Raw genomic sequence first — 22,124 nt, forward strand, 5'->3', positions numbered from 1 at the left:
CCGAAATACAGACAAGATTTCTGCAAGGGGATGGCCTAGAGTCCTTCCAGTGATCTGGAAGATACCATATTGACTGCTCTGCTGTGACAGGCATAGGTCCCCTCGCTGCTCCTAGTAGCATAGCTTCTTAGCCCAGGCTAGCTTTGCAAGAACCTGTAAGAAATCTGTCTAGACATGCAAGCTTTATTGCACACGTTTAGCTTTGGTTGAGAGCCTGACTGGTTGCATGAAGCATGTGGTGTTCGAAGAGCCATTTGATTTATTCTGACATGTGTGTAGTCCAGTGTGCCATTAAACAGACCACATGCTGTTGAGAGCACCCTCGAGATGACCATTCCCAACAGAGCAGATGGATTACATAATAATAACATCAGTGTAACATATGAGTTCTGCATGACATCCTGCCTTCTAGACATATCCCAGAGATAAGGCTCTTATGAGGGATATGATATGCATAATCTTTTATATTCATGCACACTACAGTTGGCATCCTGAAGTTTTGGATTAATATGGGATATTCAGTATCTGAGTAATTCGGCTTTGGTGCTCTTTGACACCCCTAAAGCCAGAGTGGTCTACTCCAAATAGACTTCAATATTGTTCATGAGGTTTTTCATTTTTTTAGACATAATACTGTATGGAGAAATCAATCTCTGCCTATAAACACAGTTACAAGAGTGGTCTTGCTTTTCTTTAAAGTTCATGTATTATTCGTGTGAGCAGCAGGTTTTTTTTCCCCCAGCTAATTAATTCACATTGTAAATTTTGTTTGAAACCCAGTCTTATCTGGCAATTATCAGACAGGATTTAATAAGAAGTTGAAGCAAAGTGTCTTATAAACAGTTGAACGTGTTGATAATACATTTCCATACATACAAAGCTTACTTTGTAACAACAGTGCAGTGCTTTTGAACAACAAACACCTATGTGCACATTGTAGCAACCGTAAGTTGTTTGCTCTACTTTGTCGTACCAAAAATAAGGTCAGATTGTAGTTAACATAAATGTTTAATAGTAGTTATATGGCAGTGGCTGAATTTTGCATTTGACCATTTTGCCTGCATCACTGTAGATTCTCTCTGATAAAGTTAAGCTTAACGTTAAGCTATTTGTTGGTGTATTTCAGTACCCTGTGGGCTGACAGCTCCCACACTTGTTCCTCCTCTTATCTGGAAGGAGGCATGAAGCCAGAGATGGGTCACTGGTTCGTGCTAATTTTAGTTCTACTGGCAATTCTAAACCAACTGCTTTCCTGTGAGAGTAGTCTGCAAACTCAGCTATCTCTTTTTCCCTGTGAGGACAATGTGGTGGTAGTGGCCAAATATATAATGGTAGAAGTAGAAATAGTTTCTACAAAAGGGATCTTGCAAGTAGACTGTGTGTTCTAGGCCTTAGATGTACAGCATGACTCTGCTATTGTGCCCTTTAAGTGTAAGACGGATTTACACTATTTATATGACAGAAGATCAATTTTCTACTTGAAAATTCTTTTGTTTACATTTGCTTTTCAATCAAGGATGTGTAATAGTACAACATGTCTCCATTCATAGCCAATGTCTCTGTCCTTTTGAATGGTCGTACATACCCCGAGGTCCCAGTACTGCTGTAATGGCAAGATCGGGGCACAGCGCATGTACTGTACATAAAAGAACTTGTGTCTGCAAATTCTGCTCTTTAACACAAGGCTAAGTGGTGTTTCCCCAAGTCTCTCTATTGATTCTGTATTTGACAGTTGCTTTCAAGATGTAGTTTCATGGCGGGGAGAACATAAAACAAATCCCTCAGGGAACTACTGCTGGTTGTTGAAGAGACTTGTGTAATAGGTGTGACACCACAGAGTCTGCTGCTTTGATTCAGCTTTTCCTTTGGCACTTTTATTGTAGAGCTGTTTGTGCTGTCTTTGTGGATTTGCTTTTGATATAAACGAGGGCACAGTGTTTTTGAAGTGCCATTTCCTTATGATAGTGGTGATGATTTGTGTATGAAGATGAATTTCTTGGTAAAGTTTTGAATTTGAACCACTTTATTTCCTGATATTGTTCCAGTAAATGTTTGCAACATGTCTTAAATGATGCAGAGAAAATATACAATCCTGAAAGAGAACCATGATGTACAGAAATGTGACACAATGTGACACACACTTGCGCAGGATAAGGGGAAGACTGTGCATAACAATGTGCTGAAAGACAGACGTGCGTTTGTCACGCAATTAGGGTCATTGAAACAGAGAGTGATGCAGATGAGCATCATGTAGAGCTGACTGTCTACAATGAAGCCTTTCTGTGTTGTGTGGCAGAGGGGAAGTGCATGAGCTCAGCATCCACAGGATCTCTGCTCATTTAGCTCTGTTGTGGTGGCCCTCTGGCTCACTCTGTTGGAGAAAAAGTGTCATTGCATCAGAGGATTAAAGGCAGACACTACTTGGTAGAAGGGATTTATTTAAGATTTCTCTAGTTAATACTTTACTGAAGGATTAGTCATGATGATGTTTTCTAGTGGTGAAACATAATGGCGAGGAATGTTTACAAAATTCTGAACCCATTTTGTGGATGTTCTCATGTTCAGTTCTCTACTAAAATCTTTTAAGCAGAAATTTGAGTTGCCAGATGATTGATATAAAAAATATAGGAGGGATATGACATATGGAGATGGTCACTGAGCTGAATTTACATTCATCTTACAACAACAGTATGTTCTGCTTCAGGCCCCTGTCAGTCAGTGGAAACAATTACTCTTATTTGGTATGAGGTTACATTGAAATCCCACTTCTGTTATGTGAATGCAAGTGAAACTAGGCCCTCTTGTGGCTGACAACCCCCACTACCACCAAGACAAATGAAGAAAACATGAGAGCCTCTTTTTGCTGGGTCATCCATTAGATCAGTGTGCTACAAAGTGGCTCAGTTGTGACCTTATATGGTTGTCGGGCAAACAAGCCTAGACAGAAATCTGTGTTGACATTTTATTCTAAGGGGCGCAAGGAACGAAATTTAATCACATTATTAGTGGAGAAAACTGAATTTATGTTTGGGCTCTTTGAGTTAGCAGCATGACTTAAAACATTTAGACTCTTAACTGCAAAATATTAGCTCTTTGAGGTTGGAGATCTGAAACAATGAGATTTACATCATTAATAATTATTACTTGAGATAATTAGCAATATTAAAGCACTGCTTTTAATTTAGGATGTCTGCTGTAGCTGGAAACAATTAAGATGCTGGTGTGCAGTGTTGATAAAACATGAGAAGAGTAATAAAATAATTGTTCCTTGAATCATGAAGATTAATACCTCTGTAATATTGTGCTAAACAATTAGGATTAACATCACAGCTCTTGTCTAGGAAACCGTGTGTATTTTCCAGCGATTACTTGCATTAGAGAATGCATGTGTGCTCTAGTTGTATGTGTGTGTTTAGTTGCATCATATGTGCCTGTCGGATCATCCCTCGCTCCTGAGGGTTTACATGACACCAAGGTCCGGTGCACCTATAGAGTCAGTGTTCTCTGTCTCATGCTCCTGTATAGAGAGCCAGTACACCGATGGGAGGTGGGGGCTGGTTGTCAACAGCACAGCTTGCCTCACTTTATCACTCTGACGTCTTGTTGTTGCCCTCCCCCCTCTCTGCTGATCTCATTCCAGTCTCTGTCCTCCCCAGGATCAATGTGCTTACCACAGGCAGACCAAGAGGCTGACAGTGAAGACTACTGAGTGATCGAGTAATGTCATTGGATTGTTTTCATTCTGACTCACCCAGAGGATGTTGATTGAATCGATAGGGTTGCTTTTCAAGTCAGGTTACGTGCATATCTTCTGATGCGTATATGTGTACATGTGCACCTTCAGTTGTATCTTTGTGTGTGTGTGGACACTGAACACTGATTCGATAGGAATTGGGCTTTTCAGTATATTCTCACCACTAGAGGCTACTGTTGATCTCTTTATGAAATGCAAAAGAGGCATCATGAAACATTGTACTGTAGATGTAGCCTAACCAGTTTATGCTACTGATGATTTATAGTTTACATTTGTATGTCTCATTACAGTATATTCCGGGGAACGATGCCCTGCATCTGTTCAGCTCCACTTTTTTGATTGCGATTATTTTTCCTCTGCAAAATTACAACATCTTGATTAGAATTTCTGATATTTTCTTCCCTTTTCCACCTTAGGAAGAGGCTGAATGGAAAACTGCCTTGCTTGCATTCAATATCATCTGGAATTCACCGCGTTAACCCCATTAAGTTTTGAACATGCAACAGTTAGTGTTTACCAGCAAATGGAAAACTGTGAAAGCACCATTCTGTTTGTAAATAGGAAGTTTTAAAACTCTTACAAGGCAGACATTTTGGCTTGTGACCCTTGAAATAGAGGCATTGCTTTCTTGCGAATGCTCATTACTGGCCAGGTCAATCAAAGAGAAATATTTTCCCCATATTTTATTTGAATAATTATGACTTGAATAGGTAAAATTGTTCAGTTGTTCACAAGAAAAAATGAAGATATTAGAGTAAATATTGTTTTGTGTAGCAGAAAGATGTTTATCACCTGTTAATGATCTCACAACCCTTAAACCGCTTGAGGGCGGACGAGGATACAACCCTTCACTCCACTGGTATGGATCATTGTGACTAGAAATTTAGCAGCTATATGCATTTTTTGGCTCATGATGTATCATAAGCAGCTGGAACCCTTGCAAGTATAGTGTGTAAGGTGAGGGAAACAATTTATGACTTTTTAAGGTGCATCACAGATTCGCACCTGTGGGCATTTAGGAGTCTTTCATCCACCAGAATGCTTCTTCTCTGTCTGGACATGAGAACCCAAAAAAGGAGAACATGCAAACCCTCCCACAAAGAAGACAGGGACTCAAACAGTCCCCTCTTGCTGTGAGGCAGCACTGCTAACCACTGAGTCATTATGCTGCTCCGGCTAACACAAATTTTATGGGACAGGACATCTCAGCAGTGGTTGATTACCTCCAAAAATGGTTTGATGACACACACATGCAGACCACAGCCAAACAATAACAGAATTTGGCTGGTGACTGGTGTTAATTTCCCACACTGTTCATAGCCTGGAGCATCCTTTTAACAAACCACTGTAAAGATGCCATCTGTTTGAGTGAAGTGACCTCCCAGCCATACAATGAAACCCAGCTGGCATAAACATGAGACACAATGAGATGCTGAAAACCCTTTATTTGACAACCACATTAATATTTCATAATGGTTCCACGGAATACCAATTAGTCCAGCGGACATCACATAGGTTTAGATTATTTCACCAGTAGTACTACTCTCTTAGAGCCGCACGGATTTCTCCCTGAACTGCTGTGGTCAGCGCCAGATTGACTGATGTAGACTGTGCTGCTGTGCTCCTGTTGCTGCTGCTTTGCATCAAAAGCATGTACACACAAAATACACACTAATTCACACCGCACTGTAGTCACCCTCTGAGTAGTCAAGCCTACAACCACTGTTCTGCAGCTGTAAAAGATCTTTTTTCTTCTCCTCCACAGGCACTCCTATCCATCCCTCTGTCCACCCCCCTCCCTCCCTTTCTCCTCTTGAGGCTGTAAATAAGCTGGGGCTGTGCAAGACCCTTGAGAGTCCCCCCTCCCCTCCCACTCTTCCCCACCACTGCCTTCCTCCCCCTTCAAAACTCCCTCTGACCATTCAGACTCTGCTGCTGCTCTTTATGCTGCTGAAAGGCGCCAGGGAGATGCTCAGATGATCCATCGGGCCATCCTGAACCACACCGTCCATACAGCCCAAGACAGGGAAGACTAACTAGTGCGAGTGTGAGAGAGCCCTTGGAGGGTGCTGCGAGTACCCTGTGAGGCCTGCCCACCAAGCCTGGCAGAAAGCTTGGCTTGCCCCTTCACTACTCCAGCCCCTGAGATGCCCTCCCCTCCCAATGATGGAGGTGAGTGAGACAGTCCAACTCTTAACTCTCTATGACTGACTATTCTTTCACATGGTTAGTTGGGTTGGCATATTTTTGTACATACACTGTGACACTTAGAAGCACACCTACACCTGGCCACCTGCTCATGCATGTATCCACCTGCCTCCTCATCTGCACTATTCTCTCATGCACAGAGCCACACACACACATACACACAGGTATGATAAAATGATTATAATGCATGTAGCTATACCAAACAAGATGCCTAATTCATTTACACTCTATGCCCATAAACAAACCCCACTAAATCCCCTACAGACATGAGAGAAATATATTAGAAGATTCTGGCAACTCCTGCCCCCCTCCCTGTCTGGAGCACAAGCTGTGACTGTATCTAGTTTTGTTGTATGCTGTCTGCTCCTCCAGAGGATCAAGGAGCGTCCCCCGCGAACGGGCCATCTGTGGGCTCCTACCAGAGCAGTGGGAAGAGGAAGGTGCACACCAAAAAGAAAAAAGGCACTATCACCGCCAATGTCGCCGGCACCAAATATGAGATTGGTATGGTAACTGGTTTCGGATTATATTAAAACTCTTTTGAAATTACATTTACAACAGCAAATCATGAAAATGTTCAATTAAGAATTTAGATATGATTAAAAAAAGACAAGGTGCTAAAACAGGTATATACACTACTTAACTGTCGGTTCACAAAGATAAAACTTAAATCATTCTTTCTTCAGGATACTACTCACAGACACATGTGGGAAGCACTATTAACAAATACACTGTAAATGATAATTAGTCTGGTAAGATAAAGCGACTGTGTATATAATACAATGCCTTGGATTAAACCTCAAAATTTATATTTTGATTTTATAAATGAAAATCTCATGATTGAGCGAGACCAGCATTTTGGATGGTCCAGGTTGTAGATGATGCAGGTAGGATTAATGTATTGTAACAGTGAATTGTATGTTAATTTTAGAAACAGCTCTCAGTATGGCTCAATCAGTCCCTCAAAACACCACAAATCCAATCACAATGTTGTATCAACAATAAAATATGATTTGCTGTGGCGGACTGTTTGAAGGAGGTTGTTGTTATGCAGTGTTTTAAACTGAACCTACCAGACTTGTAGTGCAGTGGAACAGTTCACACGGAGGCAGCTTCAGCCATGCATACATACATAAATCTTGATTGAGGTAATTTAACTTGGCAGTGAAGTTTTTTTTTTTTATTTTTTTTTTTTTTAGAAGAGCCAAAAGAGCATAGTAAGCACTTCTCACATGCTCTATCTATTGTGTGGCAGCAGAGCTCTCAGGGGTGAACTACAACCTATGAAACTAAGGAGTCAGCAGCGGCAAGTAGATGTTAGGGGCTGCCGGGATCCTGTAGGTAGATGGGAGTCTAGCTGTGAGTCAGTTTGCTAGCTGTGACGAGACCCTCACAGTGGCCATTCTGAGGGTAGTGCAGGGCTATTTTGAGGGAAAATTAACACTAAGGGCCAGATGGATGGCTCATTTTTGCTGTTGCTTTTTTTTTTTTTGCACCTGTCGTTTTTTGTCTCAGAATTTATAGTATTACAGGTAAAGGTTAAAGGTCAGGGAATATGGTGTTGGAAATTTCCTTTACACCCACTGAGAAGGGAACTCTGGCCCTGAGGATATTTGTTCAGTTAGGTGTGTAAGAAAGGATTGATTATAGCTTTGTACTCAAAGTCCCTACTGGTTACTGTAAGCATAGGCCTGCTGTGATGCAAACCCTCCCTATTCCAGTTAGCAAAACACTGTTAGCCTTGGCTGACGTTAACAGATGGATGAAGTTGCATCCGAACTATCCTTTTCCCATTCAAGTGCCATCATGCAACATTAGACAAGCCTTCTACAGGTTTGTGAAGGCTTTCAAGAAATTAATTAATACCACGTTTCGTTAGGGCATATGAATTTTTCATTACTCACTGAATAATGAATAGTTGTTGGATTAATGTCAAAATGGGCCTGCCACCTATCTCTCATACTATGGGGTTTCCAGTGGGATTTGAATGCATTACAGACAATTAATTTATCTTTCTGAAGAGAGGCATTACGATTGGCTGCTCTGCAACCATTCCATGAATGGTAAATATTGCTGTGAACATTTTGATCTATAACCTCTTGGACTCATTTCTCTCTTAATATCTGCAAAAACAGAATTTAAGCATAGAAAAATGCTGGAGCGAACCACTGATCTTTGGATTTTTCCCTAAAGGAAGTGTGTAAATCTTTCTTTTTTTTTAATAACTGCATTGGTCATTCTATTAATGGTAGACAATCTAATGAATCTTTTCCGCCCCCAGTTCGTATAGTCATCAATGAGATGGACTTCATCAAGGCCCGGGATGATGACGAGACTGCCAACCTCATCTGGAATGACTCGGCCGTGCAGCATGAGAAAATCGCTGAGCTCAGGAATTATCAGGTATGCTCAAGTCAAAACTCGGTAGCCTAAGGGTTGGAGAATAGAGCTTATGGCCAAAAGGGTGTCAGATCCAATTGCTGCACTGAATGGGAAAGTCTGTCTTTTAACCTTTACAGCGTGCTCCAATAAAGCTGCTCAGTGGCAGCCAGAGATTATGATACTAATCACTTCCATTGTGAACTGCCAGTAGATGAATGTAAGTTTGGGAATTAAAAGTTTTGAGGAACACATCTGAAAAAGACCATATGTGTTCCGCTGACTTTACAATACAAACAAAATAACATGCTTCTAATAATAATAGTATCATTAATAGGTAAGGTGAGGTAAAATTTTCCCCAAGGATTCTCTAAGAGAAATGGTGAAAGAGATGAAATGATGCAGTGCACCAGAGGAAAGGGATATAAGAGATGAAACAGACATCTACTCTAACCTTCATGTGCTTGGAGAATGTTATCTAAATGCTTTTCTGATAAATAAAACCAAATCCCTTCCTTCAAATGGCTCCTTTGGTTAAACACGACTTTCTGTTAGATTCTTTGAGCACAAAGTATTCCTAGATTATGGGTTTTACCCTCTTGAAGTGAAAATAAACCACTAAACCACTGTGATGCAAGACCTTCTTCCAAGCCCCCAAATATTTTTCACTAAAATGTGATTAAATCTGAACTGAAACAAAAGGTTTATTCACACAAAATTGAACTGCATTGAGAGAAAACAAGTACATCTTAAATTTATCCCAGTTACCAGATATCACATCACTGACTCATTTGGTCAAAAAATACAGTCATTTTACTTGGTAGCACATGCAATGCTAATGTGAAGTTAGTCTGGTAAAATCAAGTCAGTTTTATTTATTTAGCCAAATTCACATATCTCTCAGGGCTTTAAAACAACAACTTCGACCAGAAAAAACATGCTCTCAATTATGTTTACTTAAATGTGATGAATGTGCAAAACACCATGTTGCATATTGTGTTTAGAAGTAATAAGAAGTGAGATTTATGGATCAAGTAATGCTAATGTAATTTATATAATTATTACTCATAGTTGGTCTTTGATAGAATAAATAAAAACAGTTTACAGAAATGATCATATGTGCACACAGTTTATTGAAATGAGTCAGGTTGTTGAATCTGATGACCCTGATGATTTTTGGTATAATGTGGTATCTTTGACTACACCTGATGTGACACTGCAGCTGAGGCATATTGGGTGTTGGCACACCACCCTGCCTCACAATACTTTTTTTATACCTGTCCCCAAGTAGAAGTAAAATAAGAGGGGAAGGGAAAAGGGAAATATAAAGGAAAAAAGTGTTGAGAACAGTTGGATAGGAGATGGGTATACAGAGGAATTTACGACAGATGGAGCTGGAGGAAGCAAAGAAGATTCAGTTGAAATACAGTGAATGTCAAAATAAAATAGAACAGAAAGAAAGGCAGGGTGGACAGAGGACTGTGAATCTGTCCATCTGCTTTTCCTCAGACCCTAGGAGGTAAGAGAAAGAATAGCAAATGGGAGAGAGGGGTGGACAGAGTAAGAGGGAGAGAGAACCGCAGAGCCAACACAGAGACAGATGGAAAGACTGACAGGTAGACTGACAAGTTGTGAGCAGCAGGGGGTGGTGGGGCAGGTTTCAAATGTCACAAGTGATGTTGATAAGACAGGCCTAAACAACAAGGGTTGCTGTGAGTTCTGTGTACTAGTCTGAGAGTGATCTTACCTCTGTTTGACCTCCCTGTCCTGCTGAGTGAACTTGGCTGCTCACCCATACCCCCCCCCCCCGCTCGGAGCGTTAGCCATCCATCTTCCCAAGTGCTTATTTGATTAGACTGGGCACTAATGATCGATTAAATCACAGACTAGTCAGAAAGACAATGGCTTGTTAGGATAGGGGCAGCAAGAGTTCAGCTAAGTAGACTGAATATTACAAATACTGTAACAGCTTAACGTGAAGCAATGTGGCTAATGTTTCACATAGAACTGGTGATTTGCTGTCAATTGTTTTTACTTGCTCCCTTGTGCTGCTATGGTGTTTCATGAGATAATTTCTCAGAAGAAAAGTAGAAGTCCCTCAACAATTGGTTTTGATTTCCCCTCACAAGCCACGTCGTCTCGTGGCATTGGCGTAATTGTGCAATTCTTCTGAATCCCTAATTACGTCTGTCTCGTTTGGATAATAATCACGGATTCCTTTTTCACTCTGCGTTCTTGTTTTTTTTTCCCTCTCTCTTCTCTCTCTCTCTCTCTCTCTTTCTCTCTCGCTCTCTCTCCCTCTTGTTAATTTTTTCCTTTTTCCTTTTAGTGATGTACTGTGAGAGTTTGCTGTCAAGTTTCAGTTCATACGAGCCTAATTAACGCCCCTGTTCAGGCTCATTTGGTCAAAGAATACAGAAAACCCAGAGTTTTTCCTTTATCCCCCACCCCCCTTTCGACGCATTCAAAGCAATTCATTCAACTGTCACTGCAGGAGCTTGCGATGCAGAACCAATTACCTCGGCCCCTCGGAGTTGAGATTGATCTTTTTTTTTTCCCCTCGCCTCTTCCCTCCCCAACCTTTAAAGTATAAAAAAACATGGTAAACTAAATAAGGGTTGCGAAAGGTCTCAGCGTCACCTTTTTGTTTTGAGTCTGTAATTGGGCATAAATGTCAGGACATTGTAAGCTCACTTCAGGTTGCTGCCTTTAATGTGCTCATTTTTATGAAGGGGTGGGGGTGGAATTGAGTGGCGTAATGGCCTTAACAACATTATTATGTCTGCCTGTCCCTCTGCAGAGAATTAACCATTTCCCTGGCATGGGCGAAATCTGCCGGAAAGACTGCCTAGCAAGAAACATGTCCAAGTAAGTTTTCTGTCTCTCTCAACACAGAAAATGAGAGTACTTTGGTTCAGTTGCAGATGTGTGAAAGCGAGAGCATTTCAAAGCTCAGTGTTTAGCCAGCTGGCACTCTAAGAACTTACAACTGGGTACTTGTAGCATTCCACCATTACAAGCCAAATAAAAACCAAGAAAAGTAGAGGACAATGCTCTCAAAGCACAGAATGTATCTTTGCTGCCATAAAAACAAAACAAAAAATGCCAATTAAAAATGTTGATTTTAAGATTTTAAGAAATACAGTCACCTTACTCCCACACACCTCTTGTCTTTGTCTCTCCAGAATGATCAAGTGCCAGCCTCAAGAGTACAGCTTCATACCCAAGACCTGGATCTTCCCCGCTGAGTACACTCAGTTCCAGAACTACGTCAAAGAGCTGCGCAGGAAACGCAAGCAGAAGACCTTTATTGTCAAACCTGCCAACGGAGCCATGGGTCACGGGTAGGTCACAGGCTAGCAAGTGCCCCAGAGCGATTTAACACATTGACTATAAGACTGATGGGGGGGAACCAGGCCGAGAGGGAGAGAGTGACTGAAGGAGAGGATAGAAAGCAGGAGAGTGAGTGAGAGTGGGAGGAAATTAGCAGTAGAGCAAATAGAGGACAAGCACAACAAAACAAGGTAATAAGAGGTTTGTGACCCTGACATGGGTGTCTATGGAAATAGCATTATGGCTGGGACCAGATTGAGTATTTGAGCTGAGAGGGTGTGGTGAATCTCATTGTTGGCCCCATTGTCCTCGATGGTCACACTCTCCATAAATCAGTGGTTATCGCTGCCAGTGGAGGACACACACACACACACACACATACACACACACACACACACACACACACACACACACACACACACACATTCTCGCATGGTCCCTGGCAGTTACTGTAGTTCCTTCCCTGAAGGTCTCCGCATGTGATTATTGGATTCCTTTATGAAGCACTATCAACAGAGACCAGTTTGACTAGAAAATGGACCAAGATGGCTGCTGCAGGGTACTTGTCTCTCAATAGCATCTCTTCGTCAAAAGATGAGCAGGCTGTGGTGCCTGAATGCATATTTCATACTTTCAATCCCACAGACTAAGAGGCTGTCTTAGGTTGTGATCTAAAATTTCTATCGGTGTGTTTTCACTGTCCTGACGGCTGAAATCGTTTCAAAGTATTGGGAGAATCAGCTCCAAATCCTGTTTTCTGGATGTGTGATGACATGTCCTCTCTTCTCTCACATTGACCAGTTTATTAGGTACACCTGTACATTCTAAATTCTAGCAATCAATGCACTTTTAGTAAAGCTTAGACTGTTGTGTTTTTGTTGCCATGTCAGAGAGGTGTTGATTCAACTCAAGAGAGAAGTGTTGCCAGTATTCTGCCCGACTTGTGGACAAAACATTACAAGACAAAATTCTCTGAATAAGTTGAAATGGACTCCCCTCTGACACAACGTCAGCACAACAGAACATTATAAGCCTGGGTGAGTGTGGGGTAGAGTCCTTTTGCTTTGAAAAAAGCCATTTGGCCTGATTTGGTCATCAAGTAAGAAAACTCCCCAGATTTTGGAGGCTTTCCAGCTTCTACCGTCTGGGTGGAGACTTCAGGTCAGAGCCACAGCACCTTGGAGGGTTTACATCTCCTTCCCAAGAGGAGCTGATGGAAATTAAGAAGCTCCCTGGGGAAAGAGACATTTAGACTTCTCTGACCAGGATAAGTGACTCAAAAAATGTATTGATGCAACAATTCAGTATACAAAGAAGTGGTCAACTACACAAGCATCCTAAATTGTCTCTAAAATAAGCTCTGTAACTGATCCTAATGTTTTATGTATGAGCCTAACCAACTCATTTGGCACGCAAAATAGTATAATAATCAGTAACAGTTTGACCTGTATGGAAGTCAAGACTGAGATAAAGTGAAAATGCCAAGCTGTTTCAAGTTCAATGACTAAAGTATGCTTGGTTTTTACAAATAATTCTGTTTCATAAGATAAAATGCGAGACAGGCCAAACTGTGAATATTCTGATTTGGCTAAAATACAGGGTACTCTGAAAAAATGCGTTTTTCCTTTGCTCTCTTGAGCGCTTCAGAATACATTGAAACTGCTCAAATTGCAAAACATTTATTAAGTATTCTTTTTGACTTCTTATTCTTTGAAAATGTAATCCCTGATGTGCATGTAGAAAGAAAGACTTTGGAGTGCATTCATCACTGGCACCAATAGGTGGGGATATTGAAGTACAAATGGCTCATTGTGCTTCACCTCTCCCTCTCATTCTCTTTGAATTTGTCCTTTCTGGTATAATGTGAGCATTACTTATAACTCCATGCTGCACTAAGCCCTTATTTATTAAAGAATAAAAGGCAGCAAAGGCTGAATTATTGCAATACATTAAGAATATGAAAGATGATGAGTTTAGCTCGACCACTCAACGGCAGGCGGCTCACAAGATTAGATTTTTCTCTATTTTTTTGCATGGTGTGACGCGGCAGGAAATTAAGTTATATCTAGACCCTGTAATTTATTTTTCCGTCGGCCAACTAAATGAAGTTATTGTTTGTGTCTGAAGCGCAGCTTGTTATAAGGGAAACAAAATAAAAGCGCGTGTGGGGCTTAAAAAGGCGAGATCCCCTCTGGTGCCAAATTAAATAGGCAGGGGAGAGTGGGCCGTGATTATCTGACACCCCAGCTCATCAATCATGTCGTCTTCTCCTCAGCTACTCCTCCTCGACTAACTAACACTGTTAACCCTGTCCTCATCATTCAGCTTGCTGTCTGCCAGTTAGGAGGGCCCACTCACATCGTCGGTCAGACTCCCATCAAATTCTCTCTGTTCTTTTCTGTTCAAGAGCAGTGATAAGCAGACCAATGAAGCGCTCGTCTATAATACAGCAGTCTTTTAGTCACTGGGAGCAAGTGGTGATTCATAAACCACAAGTAACAACAACATTACACAAGCTGGAAAGGTTTTATCAAACCTCTGGTGGCTGATCTAAGACTTTATTTCATCATAACCTGAAAGGAAATACGTGATCCCAGTCTATATTCTCACTTCTCTCTGGCTTTTGATAAATAAAGCCTCTGCAGAAGCTCATCTACAATATTCCAGTGTTTTTGCTTCATTAGAGTTGACTGAGCAGGTGAAGTCTTTGGTTAAATTACACCTAGCACAGACTGCACCGTTCCCAAGACACGGTATGTTCTGGCTGTGATTACAGAAGCCACAGAGCAGAACAATGTTTGCCCTCTGGTGGCTTGGAGCCACAATATCTCAATACCTCAAACTGTACTTTCAATCAACAATCAAGTCTTTACATTTTGGCCAAATACTGTGTTTGCATGTGTGGCATGGCTGCCTGCATGTGTATAATGAAGCCTTCCAGGCTGTGCATGTTACCAATTTAGCTGAAGTCTACCTTAACTATGAGTGATGGTGGTATAGGTCAGTCGCGTTGCTTGTACATAGTGGGAGATTGTTTAAAAACGACCCCCTCACCCTCCCTGCGCACATGCATACGCCCACGCACATTACGGACAGACGCGCACACTTTCACATACACAAAGTTTTGAAAATATTTCCCCTCACCCTCGCGTGTGCAACCACATGGATGCACACAAACTAACACAACTCATTCGTGAGCCCAGCTAGCAATGGCCTGCATACTATAAGGCCTGAGTGCCAGTGAGATGAGACCAAAGCATATGAATTAGAGTGGAGGTTGAAACGGAGCACAGTGTCTGCTCCTGTTAACCTGCCCACAGCTAAAAGACCCTGCCACAGCATTTGATGCACTGCGCCATTCAGACATTGTGACGTTTTGCTCCAATTACAATATTCTCCAGATGCTCGCAGAATATTGCTCAGACAAACTGGCATTTGTGTTGTACCTGTCTGTTTTTTGTACATTTATTTTTCAACTGTTTTATTTAGAGGGCCAGGTAGTGAATAAGAGTAACAAAATATTTGGAACGTTCAATGCCCCATAGTGCCAAACAGCTTGTCCTGCTCAAACTAGACCTGAGGCATATTGAGTGCACTCATTTACATATGTTTTCAGTGAAGGTTTTATAGCAGTGGAAGGTCACGCGAATACCATCAGGGCACCGTGGCTCTGACCCTTTCACTCCTAAGGGCTAAATGTTTTTTTTATTTTAAATGTAAAAATCATTCCATGTGCAGTGAGTACATATCTTCATCCTCGTAGCCCGTAGATTATTATGATTATTATCCAGAAGCAGGGCAAAGTTAATCTTGGATGTGTCGTCATAATTGGCAGATGTGCCACCCCAGAAATATGTCTTTTCCAGAACTTATCCAGATGACTCTGAAATGAAATATTGTGTTGAAACCCATAAAATCTGTATATTGTTTGCCTCATTTTTTTTCCTTCAGCACATACACTATATAAGACAGTGCCAATGTCATCAGTCATGTTCATGGTCCCTGCTTTGCTCCCATCTATCATTTTTTTAATTATCTTTTTTGTCTTTACTATGCCATATTTTATTATGCTGCTGAAGACACCCCAATTTCCCCCCCGAGGATTAATAAAGTTTCTGTCTATCCAGGATCTCGCTTATCCGCAACTGTGAGAAGCTGCCAGCCCAGGAGCACTTTATTGTTCAGGAGTACCTGGACAAACCCTTCCTGATGGAGGGCTACAAGTTTGACCTGCGCATCTACATCCTCGTCACTTCCTGCGACCCACTTCGCATTTTCCTGTACAACGATGGCCTAGTTCGCATGGGCACAGAGAAGTACCATGCACCCAGTGAGGCCAACCTGGTGAGTCACAAACAATGCCACTACTACTGGTACTACTACTACTAATGATGGCCTTTACTTTTGTAGCATTTTTCAAGGAAAAGTTATGTTATGTGCTTCACAGAAGCTGCACATAGACGGTGAAACTCACACATGGTCATAGACACATACCTTGTAACTAATAACAGTACATGCATCTTAATCTGTGTGCCATCTGTGCACAAAGCTGGTCTGATGAGTTGTAGACAATGTGCACACAACTGTTCATGGATTTATATTAGAAAGTACATTCAGTAGCTAGTGCGTGGCCAATCAGGTGAGTCAGAAATGCACTTCAGACAGATTGTAGAAGTAGATTCACCGAACAGTGTATTTGCCATGCACTGTCATGAACTGGAGCCATGCTCTGTTGCAACTCAACATAATCAAATTAGATACACAAACACACAGAAGGACAGAGGTTGGAAAACACAGTGAAATCTCTGTATGATCACAAAAACATACACACACATACACACGGTCAACAGTGCCCAAATGTAGACAACTTGTAAGGCTGATATCATTCTCTCTCTCTCTCTCTCTGTCTTACACACACACACACATACACACACACAAACATACACACAATACGCAGGCATACTGTATGCACGTAGCTGAGCGTAAATGTCCACATGCCAGATGTCTCTTGTAATATCAAGCCGCTCATATTTGCCTTGAGGTTCTGCACCTGCTGAAGCACAGTCTGTTGCTGATGATGGGATATATATGCACACACACGCAGCTTCCCATCAAGCATGACGCTTATCTAAAATACGAACACACACGAACACATAGACATGTCGGACCCCTCCTGTGGCACAAGTGTGCATTGTCTTACCCAGTCTGTGACACATGATTGAGTAAGTCATGCCATGGAGATGGATGTTCAATCCCACAGAGAGTGACTCCCAGACAGCCGTCAGGGGCTGGAGTGGCCTGCGGTCACAGCGTTATTACCTTGTAGGCTAAGGACAAGGATGTATTGTCTTCAACTGTGAGGGATAGTGTTTACAAGAAGAGATTCAGCAGGGTTTTACAATGGCTGCCACTCAATGACACATTTTAGCCAAACACTGGGGGAACTATGGGGCACTATGGGTCTGACTCCTCTTATCACCGAATGCTTGAAATTTTGATGATCTGTGAGTATATTGTCCTGCTGTTGATCATTTGTTCCCAAGACAGCATCACCTAAGAAACATTTTAAAAATACAGAATTGACTATTCCCATGTAACACAACGAGCTGTCTTTACTTTTTTAAATGCATTTCCTACCCTCTTTAGTTGTTGTCAAGGGACTAGTTTGTTTTGTTTTTGTTTCTTCCCTTGTTCTCGTCTATATGGAGAGAAAATGTTTTACATTACACCGTGGGTAAGTGCCTCTGTAGCGATAAAGGCATGAACACCCCTGAGGATGTTGTTTGCTGTGATGATTATCATCACTGACAAGGTATAATTACACGAAAGAGCACAGCCATGTAGCTATTTAAGTACAATATACAGTATGTACACCATGTATTAAAACAACATTTAATTGTATTTACCATTACACTGCAACCCCCTTTCCTGAGTGGCATTATGTGTAGCTATTAGTATTAGATTGTTGTTGCACTAGACAACTCTCAGGTATGAGTATATCTAACAGGGATTAGGGAGGAAATGAAAAAGAAGTCATTTTTTTCATCAGCTCAGTAAATAAAGGAATTGAGGGGAAAGAGGAAGAGAATTTTTATGCAACAACAAACAAAAACATGCCATCTGGTGCAAATATGATCTGCTGTTGCTATGACATTAGACTTTTAATGTTGTCAGTTTACAGAAATAAGTTTTCTTTTTTTACAAGTGCACCACAGACTTTTTTTTCACAGACTCATTAATCCACCACATTTGGCCAAATTGTCATTAGATATGCTGTATTGTCAGTGTTAAAGATAAGGACAGGGCTTGTTTTGTTATCATTTAGGTGATACTAGTAATGTTAAGTGTAGTAAATTCATGCCTGTTTCTCTCAGATTGTGTTAGAAAGTGTTACTATGCAAGAGATAACCCAAGAGGTTGTCATACTGCTTTCAAATGTAATAAATCCAGATTAGCTAGAGACAGATATCAAAGGCCATCCTAATTCCCTTTTGTCTCCACAGAGCCAGCTTTACATGCATCTGACCAACTACTCAGTCAACAAACACAATGAGAACTTTGAGCGAGACGAGACAGTGGACAAAGGCAGCAAGAGGTCCATCAGCTGGTTCACTGAGTTCCTCCGCACCAACGACTACGATGTGGCCAAGTTCTGGGGAGACGTTTCGGTACGTGGGTAGTCTACCCAAACAATTACATATACAGATACACAGTTGCATACAGACATATTGCGGCGGATGTGTACTTCTACAAAAGCAAATGACATGTGGTATGATAACAAAACGCACCACAAATGCAAACAACACATATATACGTCGGTAAGTGTAATCTGTAAAAGTACACTCATATATACACATACTGTTCCCCACTAACCAACACAGGTTGCTCACAGTACACAAGTGCAACAGCAAAGGGTTGATATAATTTGTCATGAAAGTAATTCAGTGAACCTCAGAGCTTCATTTAACTCCAGGAAGAGCTCAGTGAAAACATCATTCCTGGAGGGTGAGCTCTCCCTATCTGGCACCACTCTCAGCTCATTCAAACACATTTACTTTCTTTCTTTTCTTACATCAGTGTCTGTTTGGAAGATGTCTTTCTGTTAATGCTGTTTTAGTTCCTTATTTCCTTTCTATCAGTTTATCAGCCCTGGTTCTGTTTATGTTCTTTGCTTTTTGCTGTTCCTCTTGACCTTGTCCCTCTGTCGTTTGGGATGTATGGTCCCTCAGCGCTTATTCTCTGTTGTACTGTCTGCTCTCATGCTACTAACATTCAACCTCATAATCAAATTCCATTGGTTATCATCCTCTCTCTTTTATTTCATGTCTCCATTAGCTTTTACTTTTCTTTGTGTACATGTTGAAGAAAGTGGCTTTTGAGGCTTCAGTAGGTGTCCTGACCAATGTTTTGTCTCTTTGTCAAAGTTCTTGTTTTGGTAATGTTTCTTCTTTATTTCCTCTCTTAGACATCTTGTGTAATCTCTCCATGTACTCCATTTTGTCAAGGCACTTAAGTTTCTTTTTATATATTCCACTTTATTTTCTTCACTTCTTTTTCTATCTCTCTCATCTTTGTTTTCCAGTGGCACACCAGAGTGCCACCCTCTTTCTCTCCATTTTTTTTCCTCCACGCTTTTCTTCAGAAGTTGCACCACTTTGGTGTTAGTGCTGTCAGTTTGAACTCACATACTGTGCTTTGTTTCAACTCTGTAGTTATGCTCTCCGCTCACTCTCCTCTGTCCTCCTCTCTTCATCTCTCCTCTTACATTTTATTCCTGTGCAGACATAGCAGGCTGCCCTGACTCTTTCAGGCAATGGTCATGGTCAGAGAGTCAGTGAGTTTGTTTGCCAAAAGATTGTCTGTGGAGGTTAAGAATATTGTGTATATGTTTTTTTCATGTGAATCACTGGCATCTCTTTCATATTGAGGTATTATTGATGTGCTGTATGTGCTTTTATATTTGTTAATAACCACATGCCAAAAGATCAGCAGCAAATGTAGCTTGTATTTTAGATTTTTGGGGTCTGGCCAAAGTCTTAAGACATGTCTAATCCTATGCATAATTTCAGTTACCTTTTTTTAAATTGTGAAGAAACTCTATATTTAGTCAGAAATAGCTACACTGTGTCCACTAAAATATTACCATTAGAGTGAAAAGAATTACTAAATTAATTACAATATTAATATTATGTAATATTACTTAATATAATATTACTATACTATAATATACTATACTATATACTAATACTCCTATACCTGAAAAAATAGGGTTTAGGCCACTTAGAAAAAAAATTGCCAAGTTGTCCAAAACAAACATAAATGCCATTTCAAATGCAGAGTTTCAGAAAAGAGTTATTATGCATATCTTTTAATTGATTAAAATATAAATCACTTTAGTTGCTTTAAGTTCGTTTCAGAGAGGTATTAAATGCCGTATTCTCTATATTATCTATGTACTTTGTATTCTTGTTTGATATTTATTTGTTTTTACAGTTTAGTTTGACAGTTTTCAACTTTTGACGTGCTTTATTCAGTGAATAATACACTGATTGTATTTCCAGGCGAGATTAAAAAAATATATATATTTTTTAAAAATAAATTAAAGAGGCTTATGAAAACCATTTAAGCTCAAAGCTAACAAAACACAGGCACACATGCACAGTGCTAGGCAGTGGCCAGTGCTGGGGGCATAGGATAAGGAGGGAGGTGATGGGGCAGGGACAAAAACACACACACACACACACACACACACACACACACACACACACACACACACACACACACCAGCCAGTGCAGGGACTTCAGGCATAAATGGTGGTAGTGGGAGCAGGTGTTTGTGCTGGGCAGCCTGTGGGTCAGACGGGTGGATGGATAGATGGATGGAGGTGTGTGAGCGACAGACAGATAGAGAAGGGAGAGGGGGCGGAGGGGGTTGCAGCTTATCAGGCCAGGGCCAGACCACCTTACCCCTCTCCTGCACCCAGCAGTCAGACTGGACTGGGCAAACTGCAGGCCAGCAGCACTGCGTGGGGCCTGACTGGTGAGGGCAAGCTTTGCGCAGTGTGTGTGTGTGTGTTTGTGTGTGTGTGTGTGACAGGAGTGAGCATGTTTACCCCAGTTACACAGTAAGAACAGACAGGCAGGTAGCAGCCAGCAAACATAAGTGCAAACACACACATGCACACAGGTTGGGAGCCACACAGATGGACCACTACCAACACTGGTGAGTATGTGTATGTTGGTGAAATTCAAAAGGCTCCATGCCAGTAACACTGTGTGTTTCTCCTTAGCTTTTAAACTGACAGGGTATCTTGAGACACAGGAAAATGAAGGATTAATCATAGATTGCAGCCCTGTCTCTGTGGAGCATGTTTGTATGTTACAGATCCAGTATGTACAGTGTCATGATTGCTTTGTTCAGTTTAATCCTAAATCTGCAGGCTCAAGCATTTGTCTGCAGCTGCAACCAGCAATTTTAAAGAGGACTCGTAATTTTCACCATTTTCAATTAAAGATCTTAAATCAGCAGCCATAAAAATTGCAGCTTATAGCTTTTTAGGCTAAATAAAAAAAGCAAGATTTTGTGTTCTCTTTGTCAGCTCAGCTCTGTGATTCTCTCTCTCTTTGCGTTTGTGTGTGTCCTGCCAGGAACTGGTGGTGAAGACATTAATAGTAGCTGAGCCCCACGTGCTGCACGCCTACCGCATGTGTCGCCCTGGCCAGCCACCAGGGAGCGACAGCGTCTGCTTTGAGGTCCTGGGCTTTGACATCATCCTGGACCGCAAACTCAAACCCTGGCTACTGGAGGTACAAGTGTGTGGTGTGTGTGAAGAGGAATAATTGTGTTTCTCATTTTTTAATAGTAATTTTGAGTTGCCATTGCTGGCAAAAATACAAAAAAGATGAAATACAAAAAAGAAGAAGTAGATTTACTACATCATTTTCAAGGTATGGCTTCATTTAAATTTAATTTTAAAGTAAAATTTAAAGTAACCTTTATTTTTATATAGTATATCAATTTCAATCATACTAATATTTTTGAATTTTACCACAAATTGAGAAATAATGGATGTAGAGTCTTCTGTGATTTCTAACATTTTATTCAAGGGGTGTGTGTGTATGTGTCTGTTGAGTCTCACCTGCCTGTGCTGCTACTAAAGTGACAGCGGCTCCTAGACTGAAGTAATGTGGCATCAGCAGGAGAGAGGGAGACGTTGCCACACACTGACAGAAAGCATAAACACACACTGATTTTGCTTACACACACTCGTCCCTGGTGCACAGAAACACACACAAACGCCCACGCAGTCTTGTGTGTACCTCGGTACACAAGCGGACACACATTCCCATGTTAAATGAAAGGAACGTACACAACCACAAACATGCACACAGGATTACATGCTTGTGTGCATTCAAACATGCCTACATTTACATACAGAAATCCATGCAT

General features: G+C 41.1%; 1 protein-coding gene across 2 annotated transcripts in view; it reads left to right on the forward strand.

The window, feature by feature from the left end:
* ttll7 (tubulin tyrosine ligase-like family, member 7) overlaps positions 1-22,124 on the forward strand; it is a 67,345-nt gene that overhangs the window by 721 nt on the left and 44,500 nt on the right. For both annotated transcript variants that reach the window (XM_018673172.2, XM_018673173.2), the window contains exons 2-9: positions 5,520-5,926; positions 6,335-6,466; positions 8,244-8,365; positions 11,142-11,209; positions 11,527-11,685; positions 15,802-16,018; positions 18,178-18,342; positions 21,323-21,481. In XM_018673172.2, the coding sequence (XP_018528688.1) occupies positions 5,902-5,926; positions 6,335-6,466; positions 8,244-8,365; positions 11,142-11,209; positions 11,527-11,685; positions 15,802-16,018; positions 18,178-18,342; positions 21,323-21,481 (1,047 nt within the window). In that variant the 5' untranslated portion in view covers positions 5,520-5,901. The remainder of the gene's footprint in view (positions 1-5,519; positions 5,927-6,334; positions 6,467-8,243; positions 8,366-11,141; positions 11,210-11,526; positions 11,686-15,801; positions 16,019-18,177; positions 18,343-21,322; positions 21,482-22,124) is intronic.

Source organism: Lates calcarifer, linkage group LG17, assembly GCF_001640805.2.
Source record: "Lates calcarifer isolate ASB-BC8 linkage group LG17, TLL_Latcal_v3, whole genome shotgun sequence".
Taxonomy (NCBI): Eukaryota; Metazoa; Chordata; class Actinopteri; family Centropomidae; genus Lates; species Lates calcarifer.